Source organism: Podarcis muralis, chromosome 17 (assembly GCF_964188315.1).
Source record: "Podarcis muralis chromosome 17, rPodMur119.hap1.1, whole genome shotgun sequence".
In the NCBI taxonomy this organism is placed as follows: domain Eukaryota; kingdom Metazoa; phylum Chordata; class Lepidosauria; order Squamata; family Lacertidae; genus Podarcis; species Podarcis muralis.
In genome coordinates this window covers 19,007,160-19,032,812 of record NC_135671.1, presented here as the reverse complement: position 1 = coordinate 19,032,812, position 25,653 = coordinate 19,007,160, and the positions used below count along the sequence as shown (strand labels likewise).

The 25,653-nt window shown below is 44.8% G+C and overlaps 1 protein-coding gene across 1 annotated transcript; it reads left to right on the top strand.

The window, feature by feature from the left end:
• LURAP1L (leucine rich adaptor protein 1 like) lies at positions 1 to 24,111 on the top strand. The gene is made up of 2 exons (XM_028713040.2): positions 1 to 974; positions 23,330 to 24,111. Exons 1-2 carry the CDS (start codon positions 711 to 713, stop codon positions 23,705 to 23,707), a joined length of 642 nt encoding a protein of 213 aa, XP_028568873.1. The 5' UTR covers positions 1 to 710; the 3' UTR covers positions 23,708 to 24,111.
• The last annotated feature ends 1,542 nt before the right edge of the window (positions 24,112 to 25,653 follow it).

The following is a 25,653-nucleotide window of genomic DNA, read 5'->3' as shown; positions in this document are numbered from 1 at the left end:
ACACTCAGACGACTTGGATCGAACTGGCTGCACCGTATAGACGAGCCAGTAGGACCGGTTGCATCGGAGGAGGAAGCGGAGTTATTGCGTAATTGTTGCTGGGGGATATAGAGGGAGCTCTCTCCACGCGCGCGCGCCGGGATCGGTCAGGAGCAGCGCTGTGCGTGCTTATTAATCCGGGAGGGCGCTCACTCCAGTTGATCACTCAAGTCTACCGGACTTGAGAAGGGATCGGGCTCGGAAGGAGCAGGAGGGCAGCAACTCTCCAAGAAGTCCCTTCTCCCTCCTGAAGCCAAGTAGCTGGCTTCTGCTTCCTTGCAACTTCATTGCGGGGGATCTGCACTCTGCAGCCGCCCGGCTCGCGGTTTTTGGTTTTTTTTTCCGGCGCAGGCAGCTGGTGCAACAACCGCAAGGGCTGGAGTTTGCAAAATCCAAATAATGCAGCTGCCGGGAAGCGGCGACAACGGCTTCTCCTGCTGCTGCTGCCTCCCGCGGCGGGTCACCTGGCCGGCTTGTCGCTGCTCGGCTGCCGTGCGCCCCCGCGTCTGACTGCCGCGGGCTGCGCGCCTGGATTACCGAACGCGGACTGGCATGGAGAGGTCGGCCAGCGCCGGGCGGCGCGGCTGAAAAGCTCGGCTCTCTGCGCCTCCCCTAGCCGCCGAGCGCAGCTCGCTTAATCCGAAAAGCCTCCTTTTTCCGCTTGCCAAGCCATGGAAGATTGCTCCGTGCCAGATCTCCGAGACGTCGAGCTCAAGCTGGGGCGCAAAGTCCCCGAGAGCCTGGCGCGCTCCTTGCGCGGGGAGGAGCCCGCCGTCTCCCTAGCCAGGGAAAAAGAGCCCGAGCGGCCCGCCGGAGGGCCTGCCACCCCCGGCTTCTGCACCTCCCTGGGCCCCAGAGCCGCCATGCTCCGCAGCAAGAGTTCCAGCGCCTTGGAGAGACTGGAGACCAAACTGCACCTCCTTCGGCAAGAAATGGTGAGTAGAGTACGCAGCTCAAGCGCCCTGGCGTACCGCCGCGAAACAACAACAAAGGACAGGCAGGGATCTAACCATTACTCCGCACTCCTCCTTTGCGCGCCGCTCGCTGTCTGCAAGCCTTGGCTTTGCGCTTGCTGGGAGACGCGCCGAAATGGTGCGATTCTCGTGCAAATCGAAGAGCCGCGCTCCTTCTTTTTGGAGCGCCCCCCTCTTTTTTCTCCGCCAAAATAAACGATGTCAGAAACCAAGAGTAAAGTTCTCAGCGACATGCGTTACAAAGTATTGGAGCTAGGGCTGCTTAAGATGCTGAACTCAAGCTAGGACCCGTTTTTGAGGTGTTTTCTTTTTAAGCAGTAGAATAAAAAAGGAGAGTGCCTCTGAGCAGGTGAAGAAAGCATTTCTCGCACCCCATTTTTTGGAGTCAGGAGCCTACAGACCTAGAGTTAAATATCCAGGCTTTGTTGCTCATAAGATAAGCGGGGGGGGGGGGGGTCCTATCAAGGCTGAGACTCGGCATTCCTGTTTTTAGAACTGAATCCCGGAGGTGTTTTATTTTTGCCACTGTGCTGTGCTTGTGTGTGGTTGGCGTAGGCGTGAGTGGGAGAGCGTGGCTGTGCTCTCAGTGTTCATTTGCAGCACTTAATCCTCATAATAAGGCACAGCTAGTCACCTGCCCACAAAACAGCTACAGGCAATTGCCTGTAGGCCTGGCAACTGAATCTAAAATGTGAGAAGTGGGTGTGATAACTCCACAGGAAACTCTATGTTGCATGGCTCCACCTGCGGTCTTGCTCTGAAAAGAATGGAATCAAGAGTGGAGGAACAGATCTTGTGGCCAATCCCTATAGGTTTATATGAAGAAAGAGAGAGGGGGGAGGGGGGTGTTCAAGTAGCATTTGTTGATAATTTGTGCCTGCTACTGGATTCCTCAATATTTATGTATTGACTCAAACAGGATTCAGTATACTGTATTGAGTTTGGATGCTGTCAAATATAAGAAACAGTCCTTATGGGAAATAATATACCTTGAAAGTAAGGGATGATGCCCAGTTGTGGGTTTGGCATATTTTTTATCACTGTCAGATGTAGTAGGGGCAGGATAAAAAACTATTTAAAGAGGCAGTGCATTCCATGAATCAGATTTTTCCCAGCGAAGAGGCTTGCCAACAGACATTTTTGTCTTTGTTTGGAATTCACTTATTTCCATCCCTTTGCCCCTGGAAATGAACTCCACCCACCCATTCCCTCCCTTTTTTTTCTGCCCCTTGCCCTGCTCTCAAGGCCTTGATTTGGGCTTGGTCTTAATTTTGAATCTTTTCTCAGTACCATGGCTAGTTCCTGGAATAGCATGATGTCATCATAAAGAAAAGGAGTCACCGAGCACGTGCAGAGTATACTGCTCCCTCCATTGAACTCCTGCAGCCACATACTTAGCTTGGGACCTTACTTTTGAAGAGGATAGATAACTTGCAGAATCAGGGATTCATATGTTACTTGTCGCACGTGGGAGATATGTTACACATTTGTGCAGGGAAAAACTGACAGTGGAAATTTTGAAAGTCTAATGGGTTCTCAAAAATAAGACCTCTCAAGGTGCTCACTAACACTGAATTTTACCCAACTCCCATTGAATTGAATTTGCCTGGGCTGGTTGTGTCCATTCAATTCACAGGGTCTGATAATAATAATAATAATGATGATGATGATGATGATGTATACTCCACACATTTGGCTGGGTTTCCCTAGTCACTCTGGGTGGCTCCCAACAGAATATTAAAAACACAACAAAACATCAAACATTAAAAACTTCCTTAAACAGAACTTAGTAGAACTTAGATTGGATATAATCCACTGTTTTCATCAGTGCACTGGCTTCTATGTGCAAAAATCTGATCCTGCTATAATTTAAAAGAAAAGAAAAACTTTTCCCATTTAAATATATTACATACTCTTTTTGAGGCTAGTTGTATACCGGTAATTACTAGTAGCTATCCAATAGCCCACCATACACTGTCCCTCAGTGGTCTCCATTTATTTAGTCAGAGCTTGCTTGGAATTCCTGCTCAAGATCTTAGTGGGCCTGATTTGCTACAAACTCAGAGAAACAAGAGGAAAGAACAATGGCCACTGAAGGGAGGTTCAGACCTTGGGCCACTCTTCTCCAGCTCCTGCTTAAAGTGGTTATTTGGTCAAACGAGTTGTTGGCCAAGGCTTTCATGCAGCTTTTCCACACCCTACAGGTGTTTTGCTGCAACTCCCATTCTCCTTGACCGTTGGCTAAGCTGGATGAGGCTTTGCATTGTAGGGGCTAGATGGTCCTTTGGGTCCCTTCCAACTCTAATATTCCGTGGTTTGGCAAGGCTGGTGATAGCACCAAACAGCTGGAAGACATCAGGATGGCTGCCCTATTGCAAGGAGTGGAGGAAGTTCGCCATCAGCATGCGGTGGACCTTTCAACTTCAGACTCACACCATTTTTACCTCTTCCAGGAAAGTAGGGGTACTCTTGACTGCTTAAACATAGGAAGCTGCCTTCTCCTGAGTCTGGCCACTAGTTCACCTAGCTCAGAATTATGTACACTGAGTGGCAGCAGCTCTCCAGGGTTGTCCTAGCCCTGCCTGGAACCTCTTGGGCTTGCCAATCAGAAGGTTGGCAATTCAAATCCATGCAAAGGGGTGAGCCCCCATTGCTCTGTCTCAGCTCTTGCCAACCTAGCAGTTCGAAAACACGACAGTGCAAGTACAGTGGTACCTCGGGTTAAGTACTTACTGGTAATTCATTCCAGAGGTCTGTTCTTAACCTGAAACTGTTCTTAACCTGAAACACCACTTTAGCTAATGGGGCCTCCTGCTGCTGCCGTGCTGCCAGAGTACGATTTCTGTTCTCATCCTGAAGCAAAGTTCTTAACCCGAGGTAATATTTCTGGGTTAGTGGAGTCTGTAACCTGAAGCGTATGTAACCTGAAGCGTATGTAACCCGAGATACCACTGCAGATAAATAGGTACCACTGTGGCAGGAAGGAATCACAGAGTTGGAAGGGACACTGCGGGTCATCTAGTCCAACCCCAGGAGTCTTTTCACCCAACATGGAGCTCGAACCCATGAACCTGAGAGTAAGAGTCTCATGCACTACCAACTAAATTGTCCCTCAGCTGTGGCCCAGTTTCCCTTTCCACCCGGCGCTGGTTCTGCGCGCACTCATTTATTTAATCCTTTAGCAATCCACCATGACCTGAAAGAGGAACAGCAGCAGGAACCAGATTAGTTCCTGGCTGTAGTGGAGCCACCAGCAATATTTTATGGATGTGGTTGAGCAAGGCCATCTCAGTTCTCCGTGGCTTCTTATGCAGGCTACTGAGAAGAGCACCTTGAAGGTCATGCTCAAGGCAGGGGCATGGCTAATGCTACTCCAGGCCATAATTGCAGCTGCAGTGTGGTGCCAGGAGGGCAGCAGTTGCCAAATTGGCAGTATTATAATTAATAATAATAATTATCCACTCTTCACCAGCAGGTCCCAGGCCAGATCACAACAATTCGAAATTAATAGGAAAAACAGTTTGAAACAAATTCCAATCACAGGAATAGTGTGAGTCTTGAAAATGTACCTCTCACATGTCAAAAGATAGGGTAAAGAGGCATGTCATCTGCATATGGCAAAAAGAATGTAATGAAGGTACCAGGCAGACCTCTTTGGGAATGATGGAGTTCCACAATTTTGGAGCTTGTGCAGAGAATGCTGTCTTCCAGACCACCACCTGGTGAACTTCTGAGAGTGGTGGAACCATTCTCTGCTGACCTTAACACCGCAAAAGGTCTGTGCCATTCAGCCATAGAAAGTAGTACCCAGTCATGTGACTCTGAAGATGTGTGTTGTGTTGTAAGGAATGATGCAGTCAAATGTGAAAGCTTATGGTGTTCTGGCAGTTTATCTGACAGCCCCACGGAGCTGATGATGGTGATGATGATAATTTTATTTGTACCCCGCCCATCTGGCTGGGTTGCCCCAGCCACGCTGGGCGGCTTCCAACAAAGATTAAAAATACATTAAAATGTCACACATTAAAAACTTCCCTAAACAGGGCTGCCTTCTTTTGAATGTCAGGTAGTTGTTTATCTCTTTGACATCTGATGGGAGGGCATTCCACAGGGCGGGCACCACTATCGAGAAGGCCCTCTGCTTGGTTCCCTGTTAGCTTTGATTCTCACAGTGAGGGAACCACCAGAAGGCCCTCGGCGCTGGACCTCAGTGTCCAGGCAGAACGATGGGGGTGGAGACTCTCCTTCAGGCATACTGGGCCAAGGCTGTTTTAAAGGTCAGCACCAACACTTTGAATTGTGCTCGGAAACGTACTGGGAGCCAGTGTAGGTCTTTCAGGACCGGTGTTATATGGTCTCGGCGGCTGCTCCTAGTCACCAGTCTAGCTGCTGCATTCTCGATTAGTTGTAATTTCTGAGTCACCTTCAAAGGTAGCCCCACATAGAGTGCATTGCAGTAGTCCAAGCAAGAGATAACTAGAGCATGTACCACTCTGGTGAGACAGTTCACTGGCAAGTAGGGTCTCAGCCTGCATACCAGATGGAGCTGGTAGACAGCTGCCCTGGATACAGAATTGACCTGCACCTCCATGGACAGCTGTGAGTCCAAAATGACTCCCAGGTTGTGCACCTTGTCCTTCAGGGGCACAGTTACCCCATTTAGGACCAGGGAGTCCTCCACACCAGCCCGCCCACTGTCCCCCAAGAACAGAACTTCTGTCTTGTCAGGATTCAACCTCAACCCATTAGCCTCCATCCATCCTCCAACCGCCTCCAGGCACTCACACAGGACCTTTGCTGCCTTCACTGGATCCAATTTAAAAAATAGGTAGAGCTGGGTATCATCCGCATAATGATAGACACTCAGCCCAAACCCCCTGATGATCTCTCCCAGCGGTTTCATGTAGATGTTAAAAAGCATGGGGGAGAGGACAGAATCCTGAGGCACCCCACAAGTGAGAGCCCAAGGGTCTGAACGCTCATCCCTCACCACCACTTTCTGTACACGGCCCAGGAGGAAGGAGCAGAACCACTGTATAACAGGGCCCCCAGCTCCCATCCCCTCTAGACTGTCCAGAAGGGTGTTATGATCAATTGTATCAAAAGCCGCTGAGAGATCCAGCAGAACTAGGAAACAGCTTTCACCTTTGTCCCTAGCCCGTCGGAAATCATCAACCAGCACGACCAAGGCAGTTTCAGTCCCATGATGAGGCCTGAATACAAACCCATGTAAAAGGATAATATTGAGAAACAAGGACACACAACATATATTTTTTGGACTTCTCTCTTCTCAGCTGCTTCTGCTGTTCTCAAAGTCCTGGTCTGGGAAAGGCTCCCAGGGCTGGAGGGTGGGGCAAGGCAGGTGGACAAGCCATTGCCTGATGAGCAGAAAGTCCTTCCTCTGGAGCAGAGCATCTCTCTTAGGAGCTCACTAAACTTTATTTACAACAGACATTGACAGTTGCAGGTTTCACTCATATTCAAGCAGCCACAGAACTGTCTGAAAATTAACTCAGCAATGCATAGCCCATGAACTCTTTCGCCAGTAGATGCAGGCCAAATGAAATGAAGTAGTCCCAGTCCAGCAGAAGCTGGATTCAAGAAGTTGGTTTGAGGGGGACATCCCCCCCCAAACCTAATTGCCCCATTTGTGCATGTAGTTCTGAACTTGAGGCATTGTTCTTAAATTGAAGTAGAAGGCTTCATTCAGGCAACAATGTTTCTGTTCCTCATACATTGGCATGTATGAATTCATTGTAGGTATCTCCTCCTTCCTCCTGTTCACTGACATAGTTGAGGAGAAGATTGTGGTCTGTCAGTGTGTATTATCCATTACAGCTAAAAAATGGAACTTCCATGTTCAAAGAGAGTATATTTTTAAACACCAGATCCAGGTTGTAATCATAGCATAGCGTCCAACATTTCTCTGATGAAAATTGGGGCATCTATCCCTGTTCAGCTCATAGGCTTCTTAGGTATGTTTGGCTGGTTTCTGAAGAAGCTGGTCTCTGTGGTCTGATCCAGCAAGGCATTTGAATATTCGTATAGCCCCTGTGAGGGCTACTGCTCTCAGATCTCGAGATCAGGCCATTGTTTTGCTTATCTACTTTGAGTTTGTTGATAGTCAGGACTCTAAAGTCATTGTGCTGAAATGAGGACTCCTCACCTGGAACAAGAGATCCAAGGTTGTTTCAGGTACACACCCTCGCTGACTATTTCAATCTTCCCTCTTAGATATCATTGTGTTTCTCTAAATATGAACATCTTTAGAGATAACAATCCTCCTACTGTTTATGTAATTCCTTTCCTGGAATGAAAGAAGCCATTCCTTCTCTTCCAGCTCACATCAGCTCAACACCTCTTTGAACTTAAGAAGACAGAAGTTGAAGTGTGTTTACACATTGATATCCCAACACAGCCAATAGTCCTGAGCAGGCCTGGTCCCTCCAAGATTGCTTTAGGATCTTCCCTGAAATGTTCAGCTTTCACATTTAGAAAAGCCTCTGGCTTTTTTTACTAGGGAAGGTATGGGAAATGCAGCAGCACCCTTGGGCAGCAGCTGGGACCCAAGCACATGGACAGGGTTCACCAGACTGATTTTGGGCAGTCTCCTCCTCCTCCCAGCCCCCTGGATACAGGCTTATGGTGGCAGTGGCTGGGAGTCCACCTGCCATTTTGATTTTCCCACAAAGCTGTGGGACAGCGGATGTAGCCTTTCAGAAAAACTAAAATGGCAAATGACTTCGGTTTCTGGGCATCTGGCAGAAGAAGCAGGTGGGCAGGGGGCACCACTTACAGAGTCCAGGCCCACTCGGGGGCACTTTGCTGGAGGACCCCTGCAGACTCTCTAGATGTCTCTATTTTCCGCGGACAGTCCTGGATTTACAGAAGCCAACCTGGTTTCTGATTTGATCCTGAAATGTCCCCCTTTTCCTTAGGAAATCCCAATTTTTATCAGAGAAATGCTGGAGGGTGTTATGCGACCCCCGAGCCAAGCCGCCCAGAGTGACTGCGGCAATCCTGTCAGATGGGTGGGGTATAAATAATAAAATTGCTGCTGCTGTTGTTGTTACTGTTGAGTAATATTGAGTAACAATATTTTTGTCAGAGAAATGTTGGAGGATTTGTGGTGGAAGTGGTTGGTAGTCTGCCCGCCATTTTGATTTTCCCACAAAGCTGTGGGACAGTGGCTGTTGCCTTGCAGGAAAACTAAAATGGCAGCTGACTTCCTAGGCTTGGCATCTGGGAGAGGAAACAGGTGAGCAGGGGGCTTCACTGATGGAGTCTGAGCCCACTCTAGGGCACTTTGCTGAAGGACCTTTGTTGTCCCTGTGACTTGGAACCAGCCCTGCTATAAGACAAAGCATGCAGGCAATATTACCCCCAGTTCCTTAGGACAACGTACTGTGCCTTCTGCTGTCTGGTCAATCAGCGCAAACATACTGGAAATAATACACACTTTAAAAAAAAAAGTTATAAAATTAATTTGTATGTTATTAATATTCAATGTAATAATGTTTTTACATTCTGGCTGTTCTGCAATGATCTCCCAACCCCTTAGGCTCATTCATAACAACATTTCCACTGACAGGTGTGTCCCCAGAAGTCTTGACGATGCAAATGGGCCGGGTTACTCAACTACCCTAATCCTTCCCAGTTTAATGTCAACAGTAGTAGTTTAGGGAAACAAACAGGTTTGTGGCTGCTTCCCAATCCGTAATTGCTGCTGTGAGGAATTGCAAAACATTTCGTACTTGTCCAAAGCCTTGCAGAACATTTCCTTTGCTACAGTGGTAATGCATAGTCTTCATTAAAACTCTTCAGGTTGTTTTCAGAATAAATAAATAAAGTAATCCCATGTCCAAACCATGCCCAAAACAGTAATAGCTCCTAAATATATTAGGCCAAAATGCATATATTAGTTTGCCTCAGTTGCATTCAGAATTTGCACCGTCTTATTCCAAGCCTTTTATCAGCCATCTCATGTTAGCATTTTAATATTGCATACCGTGCTTGTAGTAATTAGTATTACTTTTCTTGGCTAATTTTTTTGCAAGGGCCTCTGGGTAGAACAATTTAATACATGTAATGTCTAGCAAGAAAATGTACATTCACAAAGCACATTAACAGAACAACCGAGTAAGCACAAATTTCAAGAGCAGAGGAGGGAGTAGGCTGCAATGTTCTTAGAGCTATTTCTTACCATGATTTGAACATGTTTGTTTTCCATTGGCCCTTATGAAAGATATCAAGAGTGTTGGACTAGGAGACCAAGATTTGAATCTCCACTCACCCACGATGCTCACTCGGTAACCTTGAGCCAGTCACTGTCTCTCAGCCTAACCTACCTCACAGGCTTGTTGTTAGGGTAGAGTGGGGAGGAGGATATGATACGATATGATATGATACGATACAATACGATATGATACGATACGATATGATACGATACAATGATCTTTATTGTCATTGTCCCATACAGAACAACGAAATTGAAAAAAATCTACATCAGACATTCAAAAACCAACAAGCCTATCCCAGCTAGCCCAGCCTGGTCAACTTCCTAAAAACTCTGATACCCCATAATTAAATACAATACACTCCCATAGAGACTACCTTACACTGTGTTTAAAACCAAAATCGCATTTGGATAGAAACTGTTTCTCAGGCGGCTAGTTCTATTCTTTGTAACCCTGTACCTTCTTCCAGAAGGCCGAAGCTGAAAGAGATAACCATGTACACCACCTTGGAGGGGGGAAAATATGGCATATAAATATAAGAAATAATAAATAACATAACATAAGAAGGGTGTGGTAGAGCTAGAAACATGTGCACGCAATAGATTCTTTTTGCTAGGAAGCTTATGATGCTTTATGTTACACATACGGGGTCTGTGGCCCACCAAGCCTCAGGGACTGTTACTAGCAGCAAAAGAACAGCAGTTGGGGCTTTAATATGCCTCCCCCAGCACTCAAAGTGCAGCCAAGTTCACTGTCCCTTTGCTGCTAACAGCAATATGGGGACAATGAATCACAGAATCATAGAATTGTAGAGTTGCAAGGTACCATGAAGGTCATCTAGTTCATGGCAGGAATCTTTTGCCCAACATGGGGCTCGAACCCATGACCCTAAAGAGGCTCATACTCTATGGACCGAGCTCCATTCAGGCTGCATCAGGTCTTAATGGAGAGCAGAGGCTTTGACCTTGCGCCCCCAACAAACCCCATTTCTGACCTCAGGCAAGTAGCATGGTACTTCAGAATTGCGGGAAGGGAGGTTAAACATGGTTTGTGCTGGAGAGAAGAGGGTAGGGGAGGAAGAGATCAGGGGAGGTTGAATCTGTGTGAAGGTTGTGTGTCTGTGTGATTGCGAGGGAGCAAGGCGCTTAAGATGTCTGTGTGAGGGAGGCTGGGGGAGGATGGGTATTGGCGATGAGGAATGAATACGTTGCCTGAGTGAGATTGTGCAAGTGAATGTGTGTGAGAGAGAGTATGCATGTGTATAAGTGTGAGGGGAAGCAAGCGGGACCCCAGACCTGGCCCTGTCCACTCCCAGGTCCTGGTATATGGCCCCTGACTGACCACCCACTGCTTTATGTGGCCCACCTCGACTTTACATTGGATTAACTATTTCTACAGCCATTTCTAAAGGAAGTTAGATCAGCTTCCCTTAACCAGTAATGCTCCCACGGAGGAAAATCTTGCCAAGAAAATTATAGATCCAGTACCCTTAGGATTCAGAGAGTTGGAGGGCAGGGAGAACAACCCTATTTCCTGGAGATGTTATTACTGACAAACAAAAGCTTTGTGTGAAATGGCCCCTGGTATCTCCAATTAGAACAGTGTTGTTGTTTTTTCCAACTGTGGGACCATGTTGCCATTTGGGCAAACATGCCGAGAGTGGCTAGGGAAACTTAGTCAGGTGGATGGGGTATCAATAATAAGATTGCTGTTGTGGTTGTTGAACAGGACATCCCTATTTTCATCAGATAAATATTGGAGGGCGTGAGCTTATTGGCCAGGTATGTGTTCCTGGGATATTCAGTTGGGAATATCCCTCCAACCATCATGCTGTGTTCTGTACGCTCCTGCTAACGTTTGTGCCTATAAGTATCTATTTTTACATCTTAATTTAGCAGTTTGTCATGAGCCAACCCTCTCTGAACACAAGTCCACAGTGCAAGGCTCTAAACCAATTGGATTAAGAGGGATCAGCAGCTTGAAATCCTCATTCACCTGTCCAAATTCAGGCACACACAAAAGTTGCCCCACTCATAACACATATGGTATATATTGTATGTGCCGTGACTCCAAAGAATGAGCTATGTTACCGGGCCAGGGGGGTGGTGGTGCTAGGGAGAATTTCATGTCAAGGCAGGCATGGATAATGTGCAGATTTAAAGTCTATCCCCTGGATGTTTATATGACTCAGCCACAATTCAGCCTTCTTGCTTGAGACAGATGTCTAGAACACATAATAATGAATTGATCGTGTGCCATCTGTTCCAAAATTTTCTGACACCAGCAGCCACTCCTTATCTCTGGGCACTGACCTAAATGTTTACACTTGTATTACTGTGTCTGACAACATCGGTAAGTTTGTACTAGGGATTTTCTAAGCACATTTCTTGCTCCCCTACGAGGAGAAATGTGTGCCGCATAAAATGTAGCCTTCCCTCGTCCTAGTCTTATTATTAAACAACTGCAATGTCAACGGCACTAATTCGGGATAGCTTTGAAGATCTCCAGTCCACCTGACTTCATTCATCCCTGTTTCCCAAGGACATGAAAGGGGGAAAGGAAACATTTGAGTTTCAATAGCTGTCTTTTCATGCTGCCGATCTTTCTGGTGCCATATGCTAGACATCTGTCTTTTATTATAATCAGTCCAGGCTCGTTCAGGGATAGATGCGATGAATTAGCCCCCTGTTTATACTAGTTTTCATGTGTAACTAACCTCTCCTACAGATCTGAATAACCTTCGGATGCAACCTTGACGTTACACGTGGGCTCTTAAATCCGTGGATTTTGTTAGGCTATAAGGGCTGCTCAAGTCTACACTTCATACAGCTAGGGTTTCCAGTCCTATGCAAAGAATTGTGACGTCAAGTGCCTGGCATCTTTGCAACTGCAATAATAAAAAGTACAGGTTGTTGTTGTTGTTTTTTAAGGGAGCAATTTTTCTGGGTCCAGAGTCCTTCCACCCTGCCTCCCCAGACATGAACAAACTAATTAAATTTAAAATGAGGAATGCTACAGCTACAAGTTAACAGGACGGAACTAATTATCCAAGTAGTTAGCAGCTTCTCTGCTCCTTTAAGGGTCACAGTCCTTGAAAGGCTCCCAGTAGCCAGGCTACACCGGACAGGTTGGCACTGCAATTGTGTTTTAAGACCATTTTAAAATAAGGAATGGGCAAAGCCAATATAAAGATTACTCATGCTTCGGTGGGGTGTGTGGATGGGGGTACTGGGTCTAGATCTGGTTTTCAAGATTCAGGGCAGCAGTGTGACATGCAACAGCATATTTTTTAACTCTTGTGCTTGAAACCATTCCTTTGTGTGCTTTTCTAAGATAAAGGTAAAGGACCGCTGGATGGTTAAGTCCAGTCAAAGGCGACTATGGGGTTGTGGCGCTCATCTCGCTTTCAGGCCGAGGGAGCTGGCATTTGTCCACAGACAGCTTTCCAGGTCATGTGGCCAGCATAACTAAACTGCTTCTGGCACAACAGAACACTGTGATGGAAACCAGAGCACACGGAAACGGCGTTTACCTTCCTGCAGCAGTGGTACCTATTTATCTACTTGCACTGGCATGCTTTTGAACTGCTAGGTTGGCAGGAGCTGGGACAGAGCAATGGGAGCTCACCCCGTCATGTGGATTTGAACTGCTGACCTTCTGATCAGCAAGAAGAGTTTGGACTTGATATCCCGCCTTTCACTCCCTTTAAGGAGTCTCAAAGTGGCTAACAATCTCCTTTCTCTTCTTCCCTGACAACAAACACTCTGTGAGGTGAGTGAGGCTGAGAGACTTCAGAGAAGTGTGACTAGCCCAAGGTCACCCAGCAGCTGCATGTGGAAGAGCAGGGAAGCGAACCCAGTTCACCAGATTACGAGTCCACCGCTCTTAACCACTACACTACACTGGCTATCCAAGAGGCTCAGTGGTTTAGACCACAGTGCTACCCACATCTCTTTGGCGTGCTTTTCTACTCCCATGTAGGCACTGCATTGTTTTAGGCATCTGGTGAAACTTTTTTTACAATTCTAGCAAGCCTACCCAGAAATATAATGTCGGTATCAGTGTTAAGCTTTCAAAGTTTTCTTGCTTTTTTCGCTGCGTTTTATTGAGTATTATTGATTGATCGATCATCTTATTTGTATGCCACCTTTTCATAGTTCTGACGATGCTCAAGGCAGCTTACCACATAAAAAAAAAATACCCAACTGCAAATGGAGCTAAAGTAGTCATAAACAATAAACAAAACAAAACAAACTGAACAATTTCCACATAAATCGGAAGATACAAAATATTAACAGCAGCAACTGCACTACACAAGAACAAAAGACCCAAGCAACACTGTTGTTGTTTTAAAGTGGATTTTAGAGGTGTTTTTATCTATATTTTTTACTATGTACACAACTTAGCAGGTTTTATAATTAAGTGGTCTATGAATCTTTTTAAAGATAAAAAAAAAAATGTGCCAGCAAATGTAATTCATAGAAGAGAAAGGAGATAAGATGCACTCTTATAGCATCAGCCTGAAAAGCACTGTCATTGCTGCAAAACTCTGCTTCTTTCAGAGCTCTTATTCTGGCAAAGTAGGGTTGCCAGCCATGCTCTCTTGCCCTGAAGTGAGATGAGCTCCGCACCCCATAGTCAAATTCGACTGGACTTAACAATCAAGGGGACCTTTAGTGTGTTTTTTTTCTAAAAAACCTTTTACAGTGGTACCTTGGTTCTCAAATGTCTTGGTACTCAAACGTCTTGGTTCTCAAATCCCAAAAACCCAGAAATAAGTGTTCCAGTTTTCGAACATTTTTCAGAAGCCAAACATCCAATGCGGCTGTCAGCTATTATTTTCAGGGCACCTGCACCAATCAGAAGCTGTGCTTTTTGGAATGGATTAAGTTTGGTGCTTTGTTTTTGTTGTTCTCCTCCTCCTCCTAGTTTTAGCTACAGCCTTCTGGAACAGATTAATCCATTTTGCATTACTTTCTATGGGAAAGCACGCCTTGGTTTTGGAATTGACTTCCGGAACGGATTAAGTTTGAGAACCAAGGTACCACTTTACATGATTGTGACTTTACACTTGAGTAAGTTCCAGTTGGATAGCATTTTGCTGCACAGATGTTTAGGATCAGGGAAAAGGGCTTAGTTAATTGATAAAGATGATTGAAGCCAAACTTCATTAACCATTTTTTATATAACCAAGGCTGAAATGTATTTAATGAATATAATTCCATTGGCATCATGTATATGTATGCCACTGTGCCAGCAGAAATGCAAAACATTATTCATCTCTTTGCAAATGTAAATCGTTAGCTAATCCAAAAGTGAATTGCCTATAACTTTTAAGTTCTCAGTCCCTGCCTTTAAAATAGGTGATGAATATCTTGCAAGTGAATTTTCACCCTATGACGGCACTTATTCTGATTGCAAAACATAGGTTTTTATGAGCCATCTATGCTATTATTATTATTATTTATTAATTTTAAAGTTGGCAGATGTTTGGATGGGTGCCATCTTCAGGTGTTGTGCTTCCTTGCTGTAGCTTTAAATTAGGAATGGACAGATAACTCTACTTCCATTTTATGTCACTTCTGTCCTATAGTGGAAACTATGACACCCATCAGTCCTAGAGACACATCCAATGACTAGGGATGGTGGGAGTGGGAGTTCAACAACATCTGGGGGGGGGGCAAAGATTCCCAGTACCTACACCAAGAAGGTCAAAGGCTGTGACAGAAGCTGTAACAACTGCTCTTTTTAAAGAAGCAGTTGCTTCAATACCTAGTACTCCAAGGAAGATGTCAGGTTACTTGATTGGATGGGGAAATCCATGAGTAGCATTGTCCTACCCATTCATTTTTGTGTAATTTAGTATGCCTTCAGCTGTAATTCCTCTTACTATATGGAAAAGGAGTCAAAATGAGGCTCAGAAGCCATCATTACGAGTTTCTATGAAGTTTGCATCGTATAATTTAATTGGAATGTTTGGGCGACTAAATAGGTTAAGATTGCAGTGATTCAGTCCCCAATCACACCTATCTGAGTTCAGGTCTATTAACGAAATGGCTCCAACACTGGTCCACAGCTGTGAAAACGTTGGGCTTATGTTTCAGTCCTTGCTGTGAATGGCGGCATTCAGTCTGTCCAGCTACAAGCAAGTTCATGCTGCACATAGCCAGAGAAATTAGATGTGCTGCTGACTGCACGATACCCTTGTATTTCCTTTCAAAGGCCTTCAGGATGGAATGGGCTGTAAATCTCGCTAATTAATATAAACAAATACATTAAAAAGGTTGTACTCAAACCTTCAAGCCATGCTTAAATCAGGCCTCTCTCCTCTGAACCCTGGAGCTGGATTCCAGAATAAGGAAGGGGATGAAGTCCTTCCCCCCGCTTCCAGTCTCTGTATAAAGCACTGCTGTCTTTCAGTCTTCTCCAGAGCTTCTCCCAGTGACCTTGTCTTGATGTCCACACTGCAGCTTCCACCTTCTTCTGTCAGTGCTTTTCAGAGCTCTAGGGTGATTGTTGCTCCATACTTTTCAAAGATGGCAAGTAGTACGACAACAACAACAACAACAACAACAACAACAACAACAACAACAACAACAACAACTCTAGGCATCTGCCTCATTGCTTTAAAAAGTTTGTACCCTTCCTTTCAATGGAAAGATCCTCATGGTAGCTTAGAACCAGGCAGTTGTTAGTCTCCTGGTTGATTATTGGGGTCAGAATGGCCTTGCCCTTGCCCTGATGTCCTTTCAGAGAAACTGGGGGTGCTGATGGCATGAGCCAATGGGAACTTTCCTTCAGGTGTGCAGTCCAAATGTAACTCATTATATGGCAAATCTTTTGCAAGTAAAAGAAGATTAAGGCTGCATTGCTGTCACCCACTTATCTGGGGGTATTGAAACCAGTGGATCTTACTTCTGATTATACGTCTGTAGGATTGTGCTGTACATAGAGAAATACATGGCATCATAGATGGAGGCAAACGTACAAGAGGCTTTGAGAATAATACTGTGACTTTCAAAGACAGAGAGCAGGAATTGGTGGGGGGAAATACTAGCCCTTCTTGAAGCTGAGATTATAGGAATGAGGTAGACCAAATGGAGTCTTAGACCCTAGCATGCCATCATCTGTGGCACGATGCAGGCATATAGTAGTCTTCAGCCACCTGCCTTCCTTAGTCATCTATCATACGAACTGCAGATATCCGCATACATGACTACGTGTGGCTGCCATTATTGAATAAGGTTAAAAAAATGTAGTCTATCCATCGAGGCAGCTGCCTATGCTTCTGGTTCACACATTAGTTTGAAAGTGAAGGGAAAGAAGCTATCATCAACTCGGCCTAAGTCTCAGTGCTGAGCTTTGACTTTCATTGGTTCCTTATGCTAGGATGCTCAGCCCCAATCCATGATAAATTAACACCACTGCAGATGTGAATGAGCTACATAGACCTCTTTCAATAAGCAAAAAGAAATGCTAATGGGGCAAAACATGAAACCATTCCTTAAAAAACAGTTTGCTCCTCAAATGGATGTTTTGCATGTGCAGAACCTTCCCATTCATTTTTGAGGCAGCTGTACCAATAATTGCCATACCATGCCAAGATCTAAGTACCAGAGGAATAGTCTTATTGTTCTGTGTATGATCTTCCACTCCACTTTTATGCAGCTCCACTGATTCGAATTGAAGCACCCTGATACAGATCTAATTCAGCGAAGCCATAATCGATATGTAGCATTTGGTAATAGTAGTATCTTAGGGTTGACTTGCATGCCCTTGTTTCCACCATTGGTTAAACCTTTGCAGTCACCTGTGTTGAAGCCAATATCCTGGTTGGTCTCAGCACCAATTTGGCTTCCCTTTCAGTTAGCCGTCCTATGTAATTATAGGTTAAAGTTCTAACATGCATGCTCATCACTTGGCCATCAAATGTGTACACTATCGCCATTGAACTCATCACATGCTCCGCAAGCCTTATTGGGAACAAAACAAGGAAATACATGTGTGATGAACCCTTTCATGGGACGGGGTTCTGTATGGCTTTCCTGCAAATCTTAGATGCTGCACCCCAGAATGCACCATTCTCCAGAATATATAGAGCTACCACTGAAAATGATACTCAGCATCTTAATGCACTTGTAGTTGATCCAGATTTCACAAAGTTGTTGCTTCATTGTTTAGATTGTCATAGTCTAAGGCTCGGGGGCTGGATCCGGCCCAATCGCCTTCTAAATCCAGCCTGCGGACGGTCTGGGAATCAGCATGTTTTTACATGAGTAGAATGTGTCCTTTTATGTAAAATGCATCTCTGGGTTATTTGTGGGGCATAGGAATTTGTTCATTCCCCCCACCCCCCAAAAAAATACATATAGTCCGCCGCCCCCCCCAAGGTCTGTGGGACAGTGGACCGGCCCCCTGCTGAAAAGGTTAGCTGACCCCTGTTGATATTCAGTCCCTACAGTCCCTTGCAATATGAGAAAAAGAAGTGATGGTCCACACTGCAGAAAATCAGCCAATAATGAGAGAAGTGTTTATACAATGAATAGCAAGCATTTAAAAAACAACAAAAAACCAGCAGAGGTATAGCTTGTGGTTATTGCTCACATCCTACATGTGTGTGTATGAGTGTGTTTTAAGGTGTGGAAAATTTAATTTATATTCCACACAAAACTGGTCCAACCTAGCTATAAAAATAAAATTGGAACTCTGTATGTGTGCTGTCAGAAATATTTTCCATATAGATAAGAGAAGAAATGAAAAACATAATAATAAAACATAATAATAGGAAAATAAAGCACTGATGGACAAACAATATGAATGGAAAACAGTAATAAAACAGGACATGAGCCAGCCAAAATTAAAAACATTTCAGTTTCTTTGAGTTTATTGAAGCATGTGCCTAAATCTCTCCAAGTGAAATCATCAGGACTTAATAGCCGTGAATGGTTTGTGCCTATCGTTCAAATGCAGTCTTTGAACATAGCATTGCTTATGTTTTGCAGGGTTCTGTAGACTTGGGAAGTGGAGGGGAAACTTGTAGGGTGACAGGGAAGTAGCCGCCTGATAAAGTGGATTTTAACTCAAGTTTTCCTTTTGGTTTCCACCACTGCTTGGGTGTGCTGGTTTGAGGCGTCCTATATTTCATGCCATTTTGTGAAATCAACCCTGGCAGCTCCATATTAGCAAGCCAAGCCATCTTAGGCATGTTGGCACCAATAGGTAAAATCAGTGCTATTTTTCAAGAAAAAGAGACTCTGGAGCTCGCCGTGAACTTCTCCCTTGTTCTCTTAGAATGGCAACAGTGCCCACCTGAAAGTTGCTGGAGCTGAACTCCTGTGAGCTACAGTCGAAGGGGGGAAAAAACCCTGGATAAAATATTAAAATGATACCTCTGCTACAGCAGAATAGTCGTGTGTGTGTGTGTGTGTGTGTGTGTGTGTGTGTGTCGGGACCAAGGACAGCCTTCTTCAACCCTTCTACTCCCACAGAAACACTTGCCTGCTGAAACCTTGAGCTTCAGTCATTTTTCCACACCTGTAAACAAGACCGATTCACTGGTGCTTAGCCGCTCAGCAGAAGGCTGCTAGGAAATGCTCCCTGCCAAGGGTACCAACTTGAAGAAAATATTGAATATCTTATTTTTTAGTGTTAAAGATATAGAAAGGCATCTTAAAGGTAAAGGTAAAGGGACCCCTGACCATTAGGTCCAGTTGTGGCTGACCCTGGGGTTGTGGCACTCATCTCGCTTTATTGGCCAAGGGAGCCGGCATATAGCTTCCGTGTCATGTGGCCAGCATGACTAAGCCGCTTCTGACGAACCAGAGCAGCGTACGGAAACACCGTTTACCTTCTCACCAGAGTGGTACCTATTTATCTACTTGCACTTTGACGTGCTTTCAAACTGCTAGGTTGGCAGGAGCAGCGACCGAGCAACGGGAGCTCACCCCGTTGTGGGGATTCAAACCGCCGACCTTCTGATTGGGCAAGTCCTAGGCTCTGTGGTAAACCACAGTGCCACCCGCTTCATTTTACTGTATATCAAATTTATAGAATCACAGTCAAGAATCACATAGTTCCATCCTTATTTCATACATTGTTACATATTCATATATCACCATGTTTAGCTGGTGATATTGCCCAGCCCTACTCCAGGCCATGTATGAGGATTTCCCTCATTGCTGCTAATCATAGAAATGGACACAAAGTTGGTGTGGAGAGGACTGAGAACAGGAGGCTGAATGAGATGAGCCGTTGGCTTGATCCAGTAGGCTCTTCTTGTGCTTTTATAATTTTGAAAAGTTACATCAGTTCCTAACTGATCATACCATGGCTGCTGTTATTGTAGTAGTTACCCTTTGAGAAACTAGGCTCCATTCCCATGCCCGCTTACTTGGAAGTAAGCCCTGTTGACCTCAGTAGGGTTGTCTTTTGAATAAGCAAGTATTGGAATGCACTGTGCTCATGTTGCTCCCAAGCTATTATTACAAATGGGAGGAAATTTGCTAATGTGATAATGATCACCCTTTAGGCTTGGGTGCCTCTCTCTCCCCCTCTCTCTCTCTCTCTCTCTCTCTCTCTCTCTCTTTTACATGTATTACTGATTGCACATGGAAGACTGTTTAGGCAAGATGGGTAGAGATAGGCGAGTCTTTAATCACGATAGCATTGCATTTCTAACATAATGATAGGTTGGAAGTACAATTAGAGCTACAGATGACAACACTCTGGAATCCACCATCCAGCTAAGTGCTTGTGATGCTGCCCTGTTGGCAGTTTAAAATTTGTTTTCCATAGAGGAGGAAGGCAATTAAAAATGACACTTAAAAAAATTCAAATGATATTTGTGATATGCTTGAAAGATCTGTGTTTCTGCATTCTAAGATGTCCAGTCCTACGTGGCAAGGAAACAGGTGGGAAAGCATCTAGAAACATAACTGTAGCTCCTCTTTCTGCCACCATCTCCCAAACAAGACTTCAGGATTCAGTCGGAAATTATATAGGTTTCTCCTTCAAAGGCATTTCCACCAGTGTCTCACACCCCAATTCCTTGCTTTCTTGCTCATCCTACTGCACCAGTCACACTGCTGGTCTATACCACTGAGCCTCTTGGGGTTGCTGATCAGAAGGTCCGCAGTTCGAATCCCTGTGATGGGGGTGAGCTCCCGTTGCTCTGTCCCAGCTCCTGCCAACCTAGCAGTTTGAAAGCATGCCAGTGCAAGTAGATAAATCGGTACCAATTCTGCGGGAAGGTAAATGGCGTTTCCGTGCTCTCTGGTTTCCATCACGGTGTTCCGTTGAGCCAGAAGTGGTTTAGTCATGCTGGCCACATGACTTGGAAAGCTGTCTTCAGACAAACACTGGTTCCCTTGGCCTGAAAATGAGATGACTGCCACGACCCCATAGTCACCTTTGACTGGACTTAACCATCTAGGGGTCCTTTTCCTTTACCTTACCAGTCACAGTACCTACAGGGATGGAGAACGTTTTTCAGCCTGAGGGCTGTGCAATTTTTGTGTGGGCTATGTACCAACAATGGCCAGGCCCAGAGGCAAACGTGGGCAAAACCGAATAGAAATGTCACCTTTCTGCAGTATGCTAGATTCTATACACCCCTCCCTGTCTTCCCACTAGGTGAGTACATCCATACAAGGCCATTTCGGGGTGTGGCCTGCGGAAGGTGTGGTTGGAGAAGGTGTTTTGCCAACCAAGTGTCATCATAATCAACCTTTTATTCGACCGTCAGTCAGAAAAAAGTACATTTGTCAATACACAGTTAAAACATCCAGGAAGATTTTAGAACTTAGCCAACACTAAAATGGGCTAAACAGATAGCCCCATATCAATACAGTCAATTATAGTCTTGCGACGCTTAAAAGCTAAAAAAAGAAATTTGGCCACCAAGGAAGGTATAGCTCTAGTGACATTATTCAGCAAGTGTAAAACCTGGTTTTCTCCGGGTAGGAAGCTAAATTGACATAGGAGTGGGTCTATAAAATTTTGTCTAAGCTCTGCATAAGAAGGGCAAGTCAAGAGAATGTGTTCGGTGGACTCAACCACACCCATGGCACGATGACAAGTTCTCTGGGCGTATGGTACTCCCCTGTACCTTCCCCACAATATTGCAGAGTCAAGGACATTTAATCTAGCCGCTGTAAGAAGTCTGCGGTATTCCACATAGTGGATTTCTGCAAGGTAGGGGGCTGGTATGGTCCGATAAATCTGGTCCCCTAGGAACATCCCTGGTTTTACCTGGGCTATGTCCTCTTGTCTGGCAATGTCACTCAGTCTCCGGGAGATCACAGCTTGATTGTACGTCATAGACTCAAAGTAAAGGTGAGACAATCCGCAGGATTGAACCTCGTTAATGACCTCTCTTTCCCACGATGATTGGAAATCGTCCCTCAATATCAAGGGGGCAATACCCACTGGTTTAAAACAAAGCTTGAGCCATAGCCAGAGCTTCGTCTTCAAGGCCACATACCGTAGAGCTTGCCAGCCGACCTCTAATCTCATAACCGCACCCGCTACCGAGGGGGGAATCCTAAGGATGGCTCTAATGAACAACCAAGTGTCCAGAGGTCAGATGCAGAGACCTGGAAGGGACCACAATGGGTCCCCAAGCATGAGCTTCAATCTTCACCCCTGCTTTTCTGACTGACTAGATCCAGGAGGGACTTGCAGGGTGAATGAAGGAAGTTGTAGGGTGGAACTAGGTTCCTTAGAAAGGCGGGTTGGTGATGCAGAGGACAAATGTGGGGCAGGGAAAATGAGGGAGGAACAGTCATGGAAGGTTCATGAAATGTGAGAGGAATATAAGGGGAGGAAGGAGCGCAACAGATGTGGGAATTGTGGAGGAACAGCAATAATGCACCAGTTCTTTGGCCAGCAGTCAGGAACCATTGATCCAAACCACCAGAGCAATAATTTTTAAAAGAAGACAGTGTATAATTCAGGATATTTTGACAGACTTGAGATTTTAAAAGAATCTATGGAAAGAATTATATGGGGGAAAAAGAAAAGAAAAGGGAGGAGGCTTGCCAAAACAAGATAAAGAGCTCACTTCCTCAGAGTCTGGAATGTTTTTTTCTTCCTCCAGTTCATTGTGAGTGAACAATGCAGATGTTATATTCATATATAGAAAAACAGAAGGCTTAAGCGAATAGTATAAAAGACTACAGTACACAATAATTTGTATTCATTTTTTTATATAAAAAACCTTGTTGACTGAAATCGTTTTGACTATCAACATGTATTGTGTACCATTATACTATGCCACAAAATATTGTTTGCGTGTGTTTGTGCATGTATCTGAATCACAGCATATCTAGTGCATATCTTTTATTCTTAAATATTCATTTTAAGATTAGTCTTCTTACTCAAAATGAGTCAACAGGGTGATGCAGCAGCAGCAGCAAAAAAAATCCAATGCTGTTCTAGGCTGCATCAACAGAAGTCTGGTGTCCTGTTCACAGGAAGTTATATTTAGGCTTGCCATACATCAGGAAAATTCCTGACATGTCCTGGTTTTCAGGTGTACAAATGACATCAGGGGGGAATGTTGCCAAATTGGCCAAATGTCAGGGAAAACTTGGATGTATGACAACGCGATGGGGGGTGGGGAAGCTCCAAAAGCTTAAAATCACTGTTTTGGGGGGGAGGATTCCTCCAAAAAGCTCAACAACCCTAGTTACATTCCCACTGTATTCTGACTTGGTCAGATCCCACTTGGAATACTGTGTCTAGTTCTGGGTGCCACAATTTATGAAGGATATTGGCAAGCTAGAATGTGTGCAAAGAGCGACCAGGATGTTCAAGGGTCTGGAAACTAAGCCTTATGAGGAACGGTTGAGGGAGTTGGGGATGTTTTGCCTGGTAAAGAGGAGACTGAGAGGAGATAGCCATATCTCAAGGGCTGTCACATGTAAGATGGAAGGGAGGACTCGAACCAATGGGCTGAACGTTAATGCATTACTAAGAAAAGCCTGTGCTGAATTATTACAATTGTGTGTCAGTTTGCGTCCGTGGATGAGTAGATCGATCTGAATCCAGTGTACTGATGAGTTGTTCTTCTGCACGCAGGTTGATCTCCGAGCCACAGATGTCAAACTAATGCGGCAGCTACTGATCATCAATGAAAGCATCGAATCGATCAAGTGGTTGATTGAAGAAAAAGGAACGATCACCAGCAGGGGCAGCAGTTTGAGTGGCAGTCTCTGCAGCTTGCTAGAGAGTCAGGAGACGTCACTGAGAGGCAGCTACAACAGTTTGCAAGACGGCAGTGATGGGCTGGATGGAATCTCCGTGGGGAGCTACCTGGACACTTTGGCGGACGATGTCCCTGGCCAACGTACTCCTTCAGACATGGACCAGTTCAGTGACTCTTCTCTTATAGACGACTCACAGTCCCTCCATAAACATACCAAGATTGAGTCTGATGAGTACTACTGTTTTGGTTGATGAAAGGGGAACTTTAGGAGGGACACATGTGCACTTGTATTTATGATTCTTCTATGCTGCTATTTGTTTTAAGCATTTTGAAAGCACCTTTTTAAAATACTATCTATTTTAAACCTGCTTTAGTCTCTCTGCGGTTGCTCCTAGATTTTGTTTTCCCCTCCTGGGTGGTTTTCCTCGTCTCTCTCTCTCTCTCTCTCTCTCATTCTGTCATCTTAATTTATTGCTGTGATTTCTGTCTGTCTGTCTTTCTTTCTTCTCTTTTATAATATAACTTTTGACCATTTTTTTACAAAAATATATCTATATATAAAGGTGAAGGAAATTAATTTTAACTTCAACACAAAGTGTGGAAATGAACTTTTGCTGAATTCTACATCTGATTGACAATAAAACACTTTCTATTATCTGTTGATTGGAGGTAAAGAATCCCCCCCCTAATGGTATAAGTACATACTTTTTCATAATTCAGCTGGGAGTTGTCAAGGGAAACAGCCAAGCAATGTGGTGACTGGTGGAGTTTGCTTATTATGGGTCAGAAGGAAATGCCACAAAACTCCTCATAAAGCCAATGCACACATTTGGGAGAGAAAATATGTGATAACGCCCTCGTGGGCCTTATTGACTTCAGAATGGAAATCACACATTTCGGGAGGGGGGAATCTGTTTCTTTAAAAAAAGAAAAATCTATACATAAATACGAACGAGAAGGCCAAACCACAAACCCTTTCCCATGGCTTACTAGCTTTCCACATACCAGGAAATTATGACATAGAAGATCATTCAAGAATTCAGCCTGTAGTCCTAAACACATTTACTAGGGAGTAAGCCTCATTAAATGCAGTGGGGAAACATCTGCTAACATGGTGCAATTTCTCCCCTTCCCCCCCCCCCCACCTGCAGCTCCCCAGCTCCCATGTTGTTGTTTAGTCGTGTCCGACTCTTTGTGACCCCATGGACCAGAGCACGCCAGGCACTTCTGTCTTCCACTGCCTCCTGCAGTTTGGTCAAACTCATGCTAGTAGCTTCGAGAACACTATCCAACCATCTCGTCCTCTGTTGTCCCCTTCTCCTTGTGCCCTCCATCTTTCCCAACATCAGGGTCTTTTCCAGGGAGTCTTCTCTTCTCATGAGGTGGCCAAAGTATTGGAGCCTCAGCTTCAGGATCTGTCCTTCCAGTGAGCACTCAGGGCTGATTTCCCTAAGAATGGATAGGTTTGATCTTCTTGCAGTCCATGGGACTCTCAGGAGTCTCCTCCAGCACCATAATTCAAAAGCATCAATTCTTCAGCGATCAGCCTTCTTTAGGGTCCAGCTCTCACTTCCATACATCACTACTGGGAAAACCATAGCTTTTACTATACAGACCTTTGTTGGCAAGGTGATGTCTCTACTTTTTAAGATGCTGTCTAGGTTTGTCATTGCTTTTCTCCCAAGAAGCAGGCGTCTTAATTTCGTGGCTGCTGTCACCATCTGCAGTGATCATGGAGCCCAAGAAAGTAAAATCTCTCACTGCCTCCATTTCTTCCCCTTCTATTTGCCAGGAAGTGATGGGACCAGTTGCCATGATCTTCATTTTTTTGATGTTGAGCTTCAAACCATATTTTGCGCTCTCCTCTTTCACCCTCATTAAATCACCCAACTCCCATAATTGGCTCCAAATCCTCTGCGGCAAATTTGGGGGTTGCATAGGGAATCCCTTGAGCCAATGGTATCTGTTTTGTGGGCAGATGGATGCCATTGGATTCCACCCTGTGGGACTTCACATTTATGGTACATGTGGCACTCTTTGCCACATGTAGAATAAATATCATCATCATTTATTAAATTTATGCTCCACCTTTCAACTCAGAAGTGCCCTGGGACATATCAATCTACTGAAATACATGAATCAGTACAAGAACCATAGAACCAAGTAGAGACTATAGTGATTGAGCGGTATACAAATT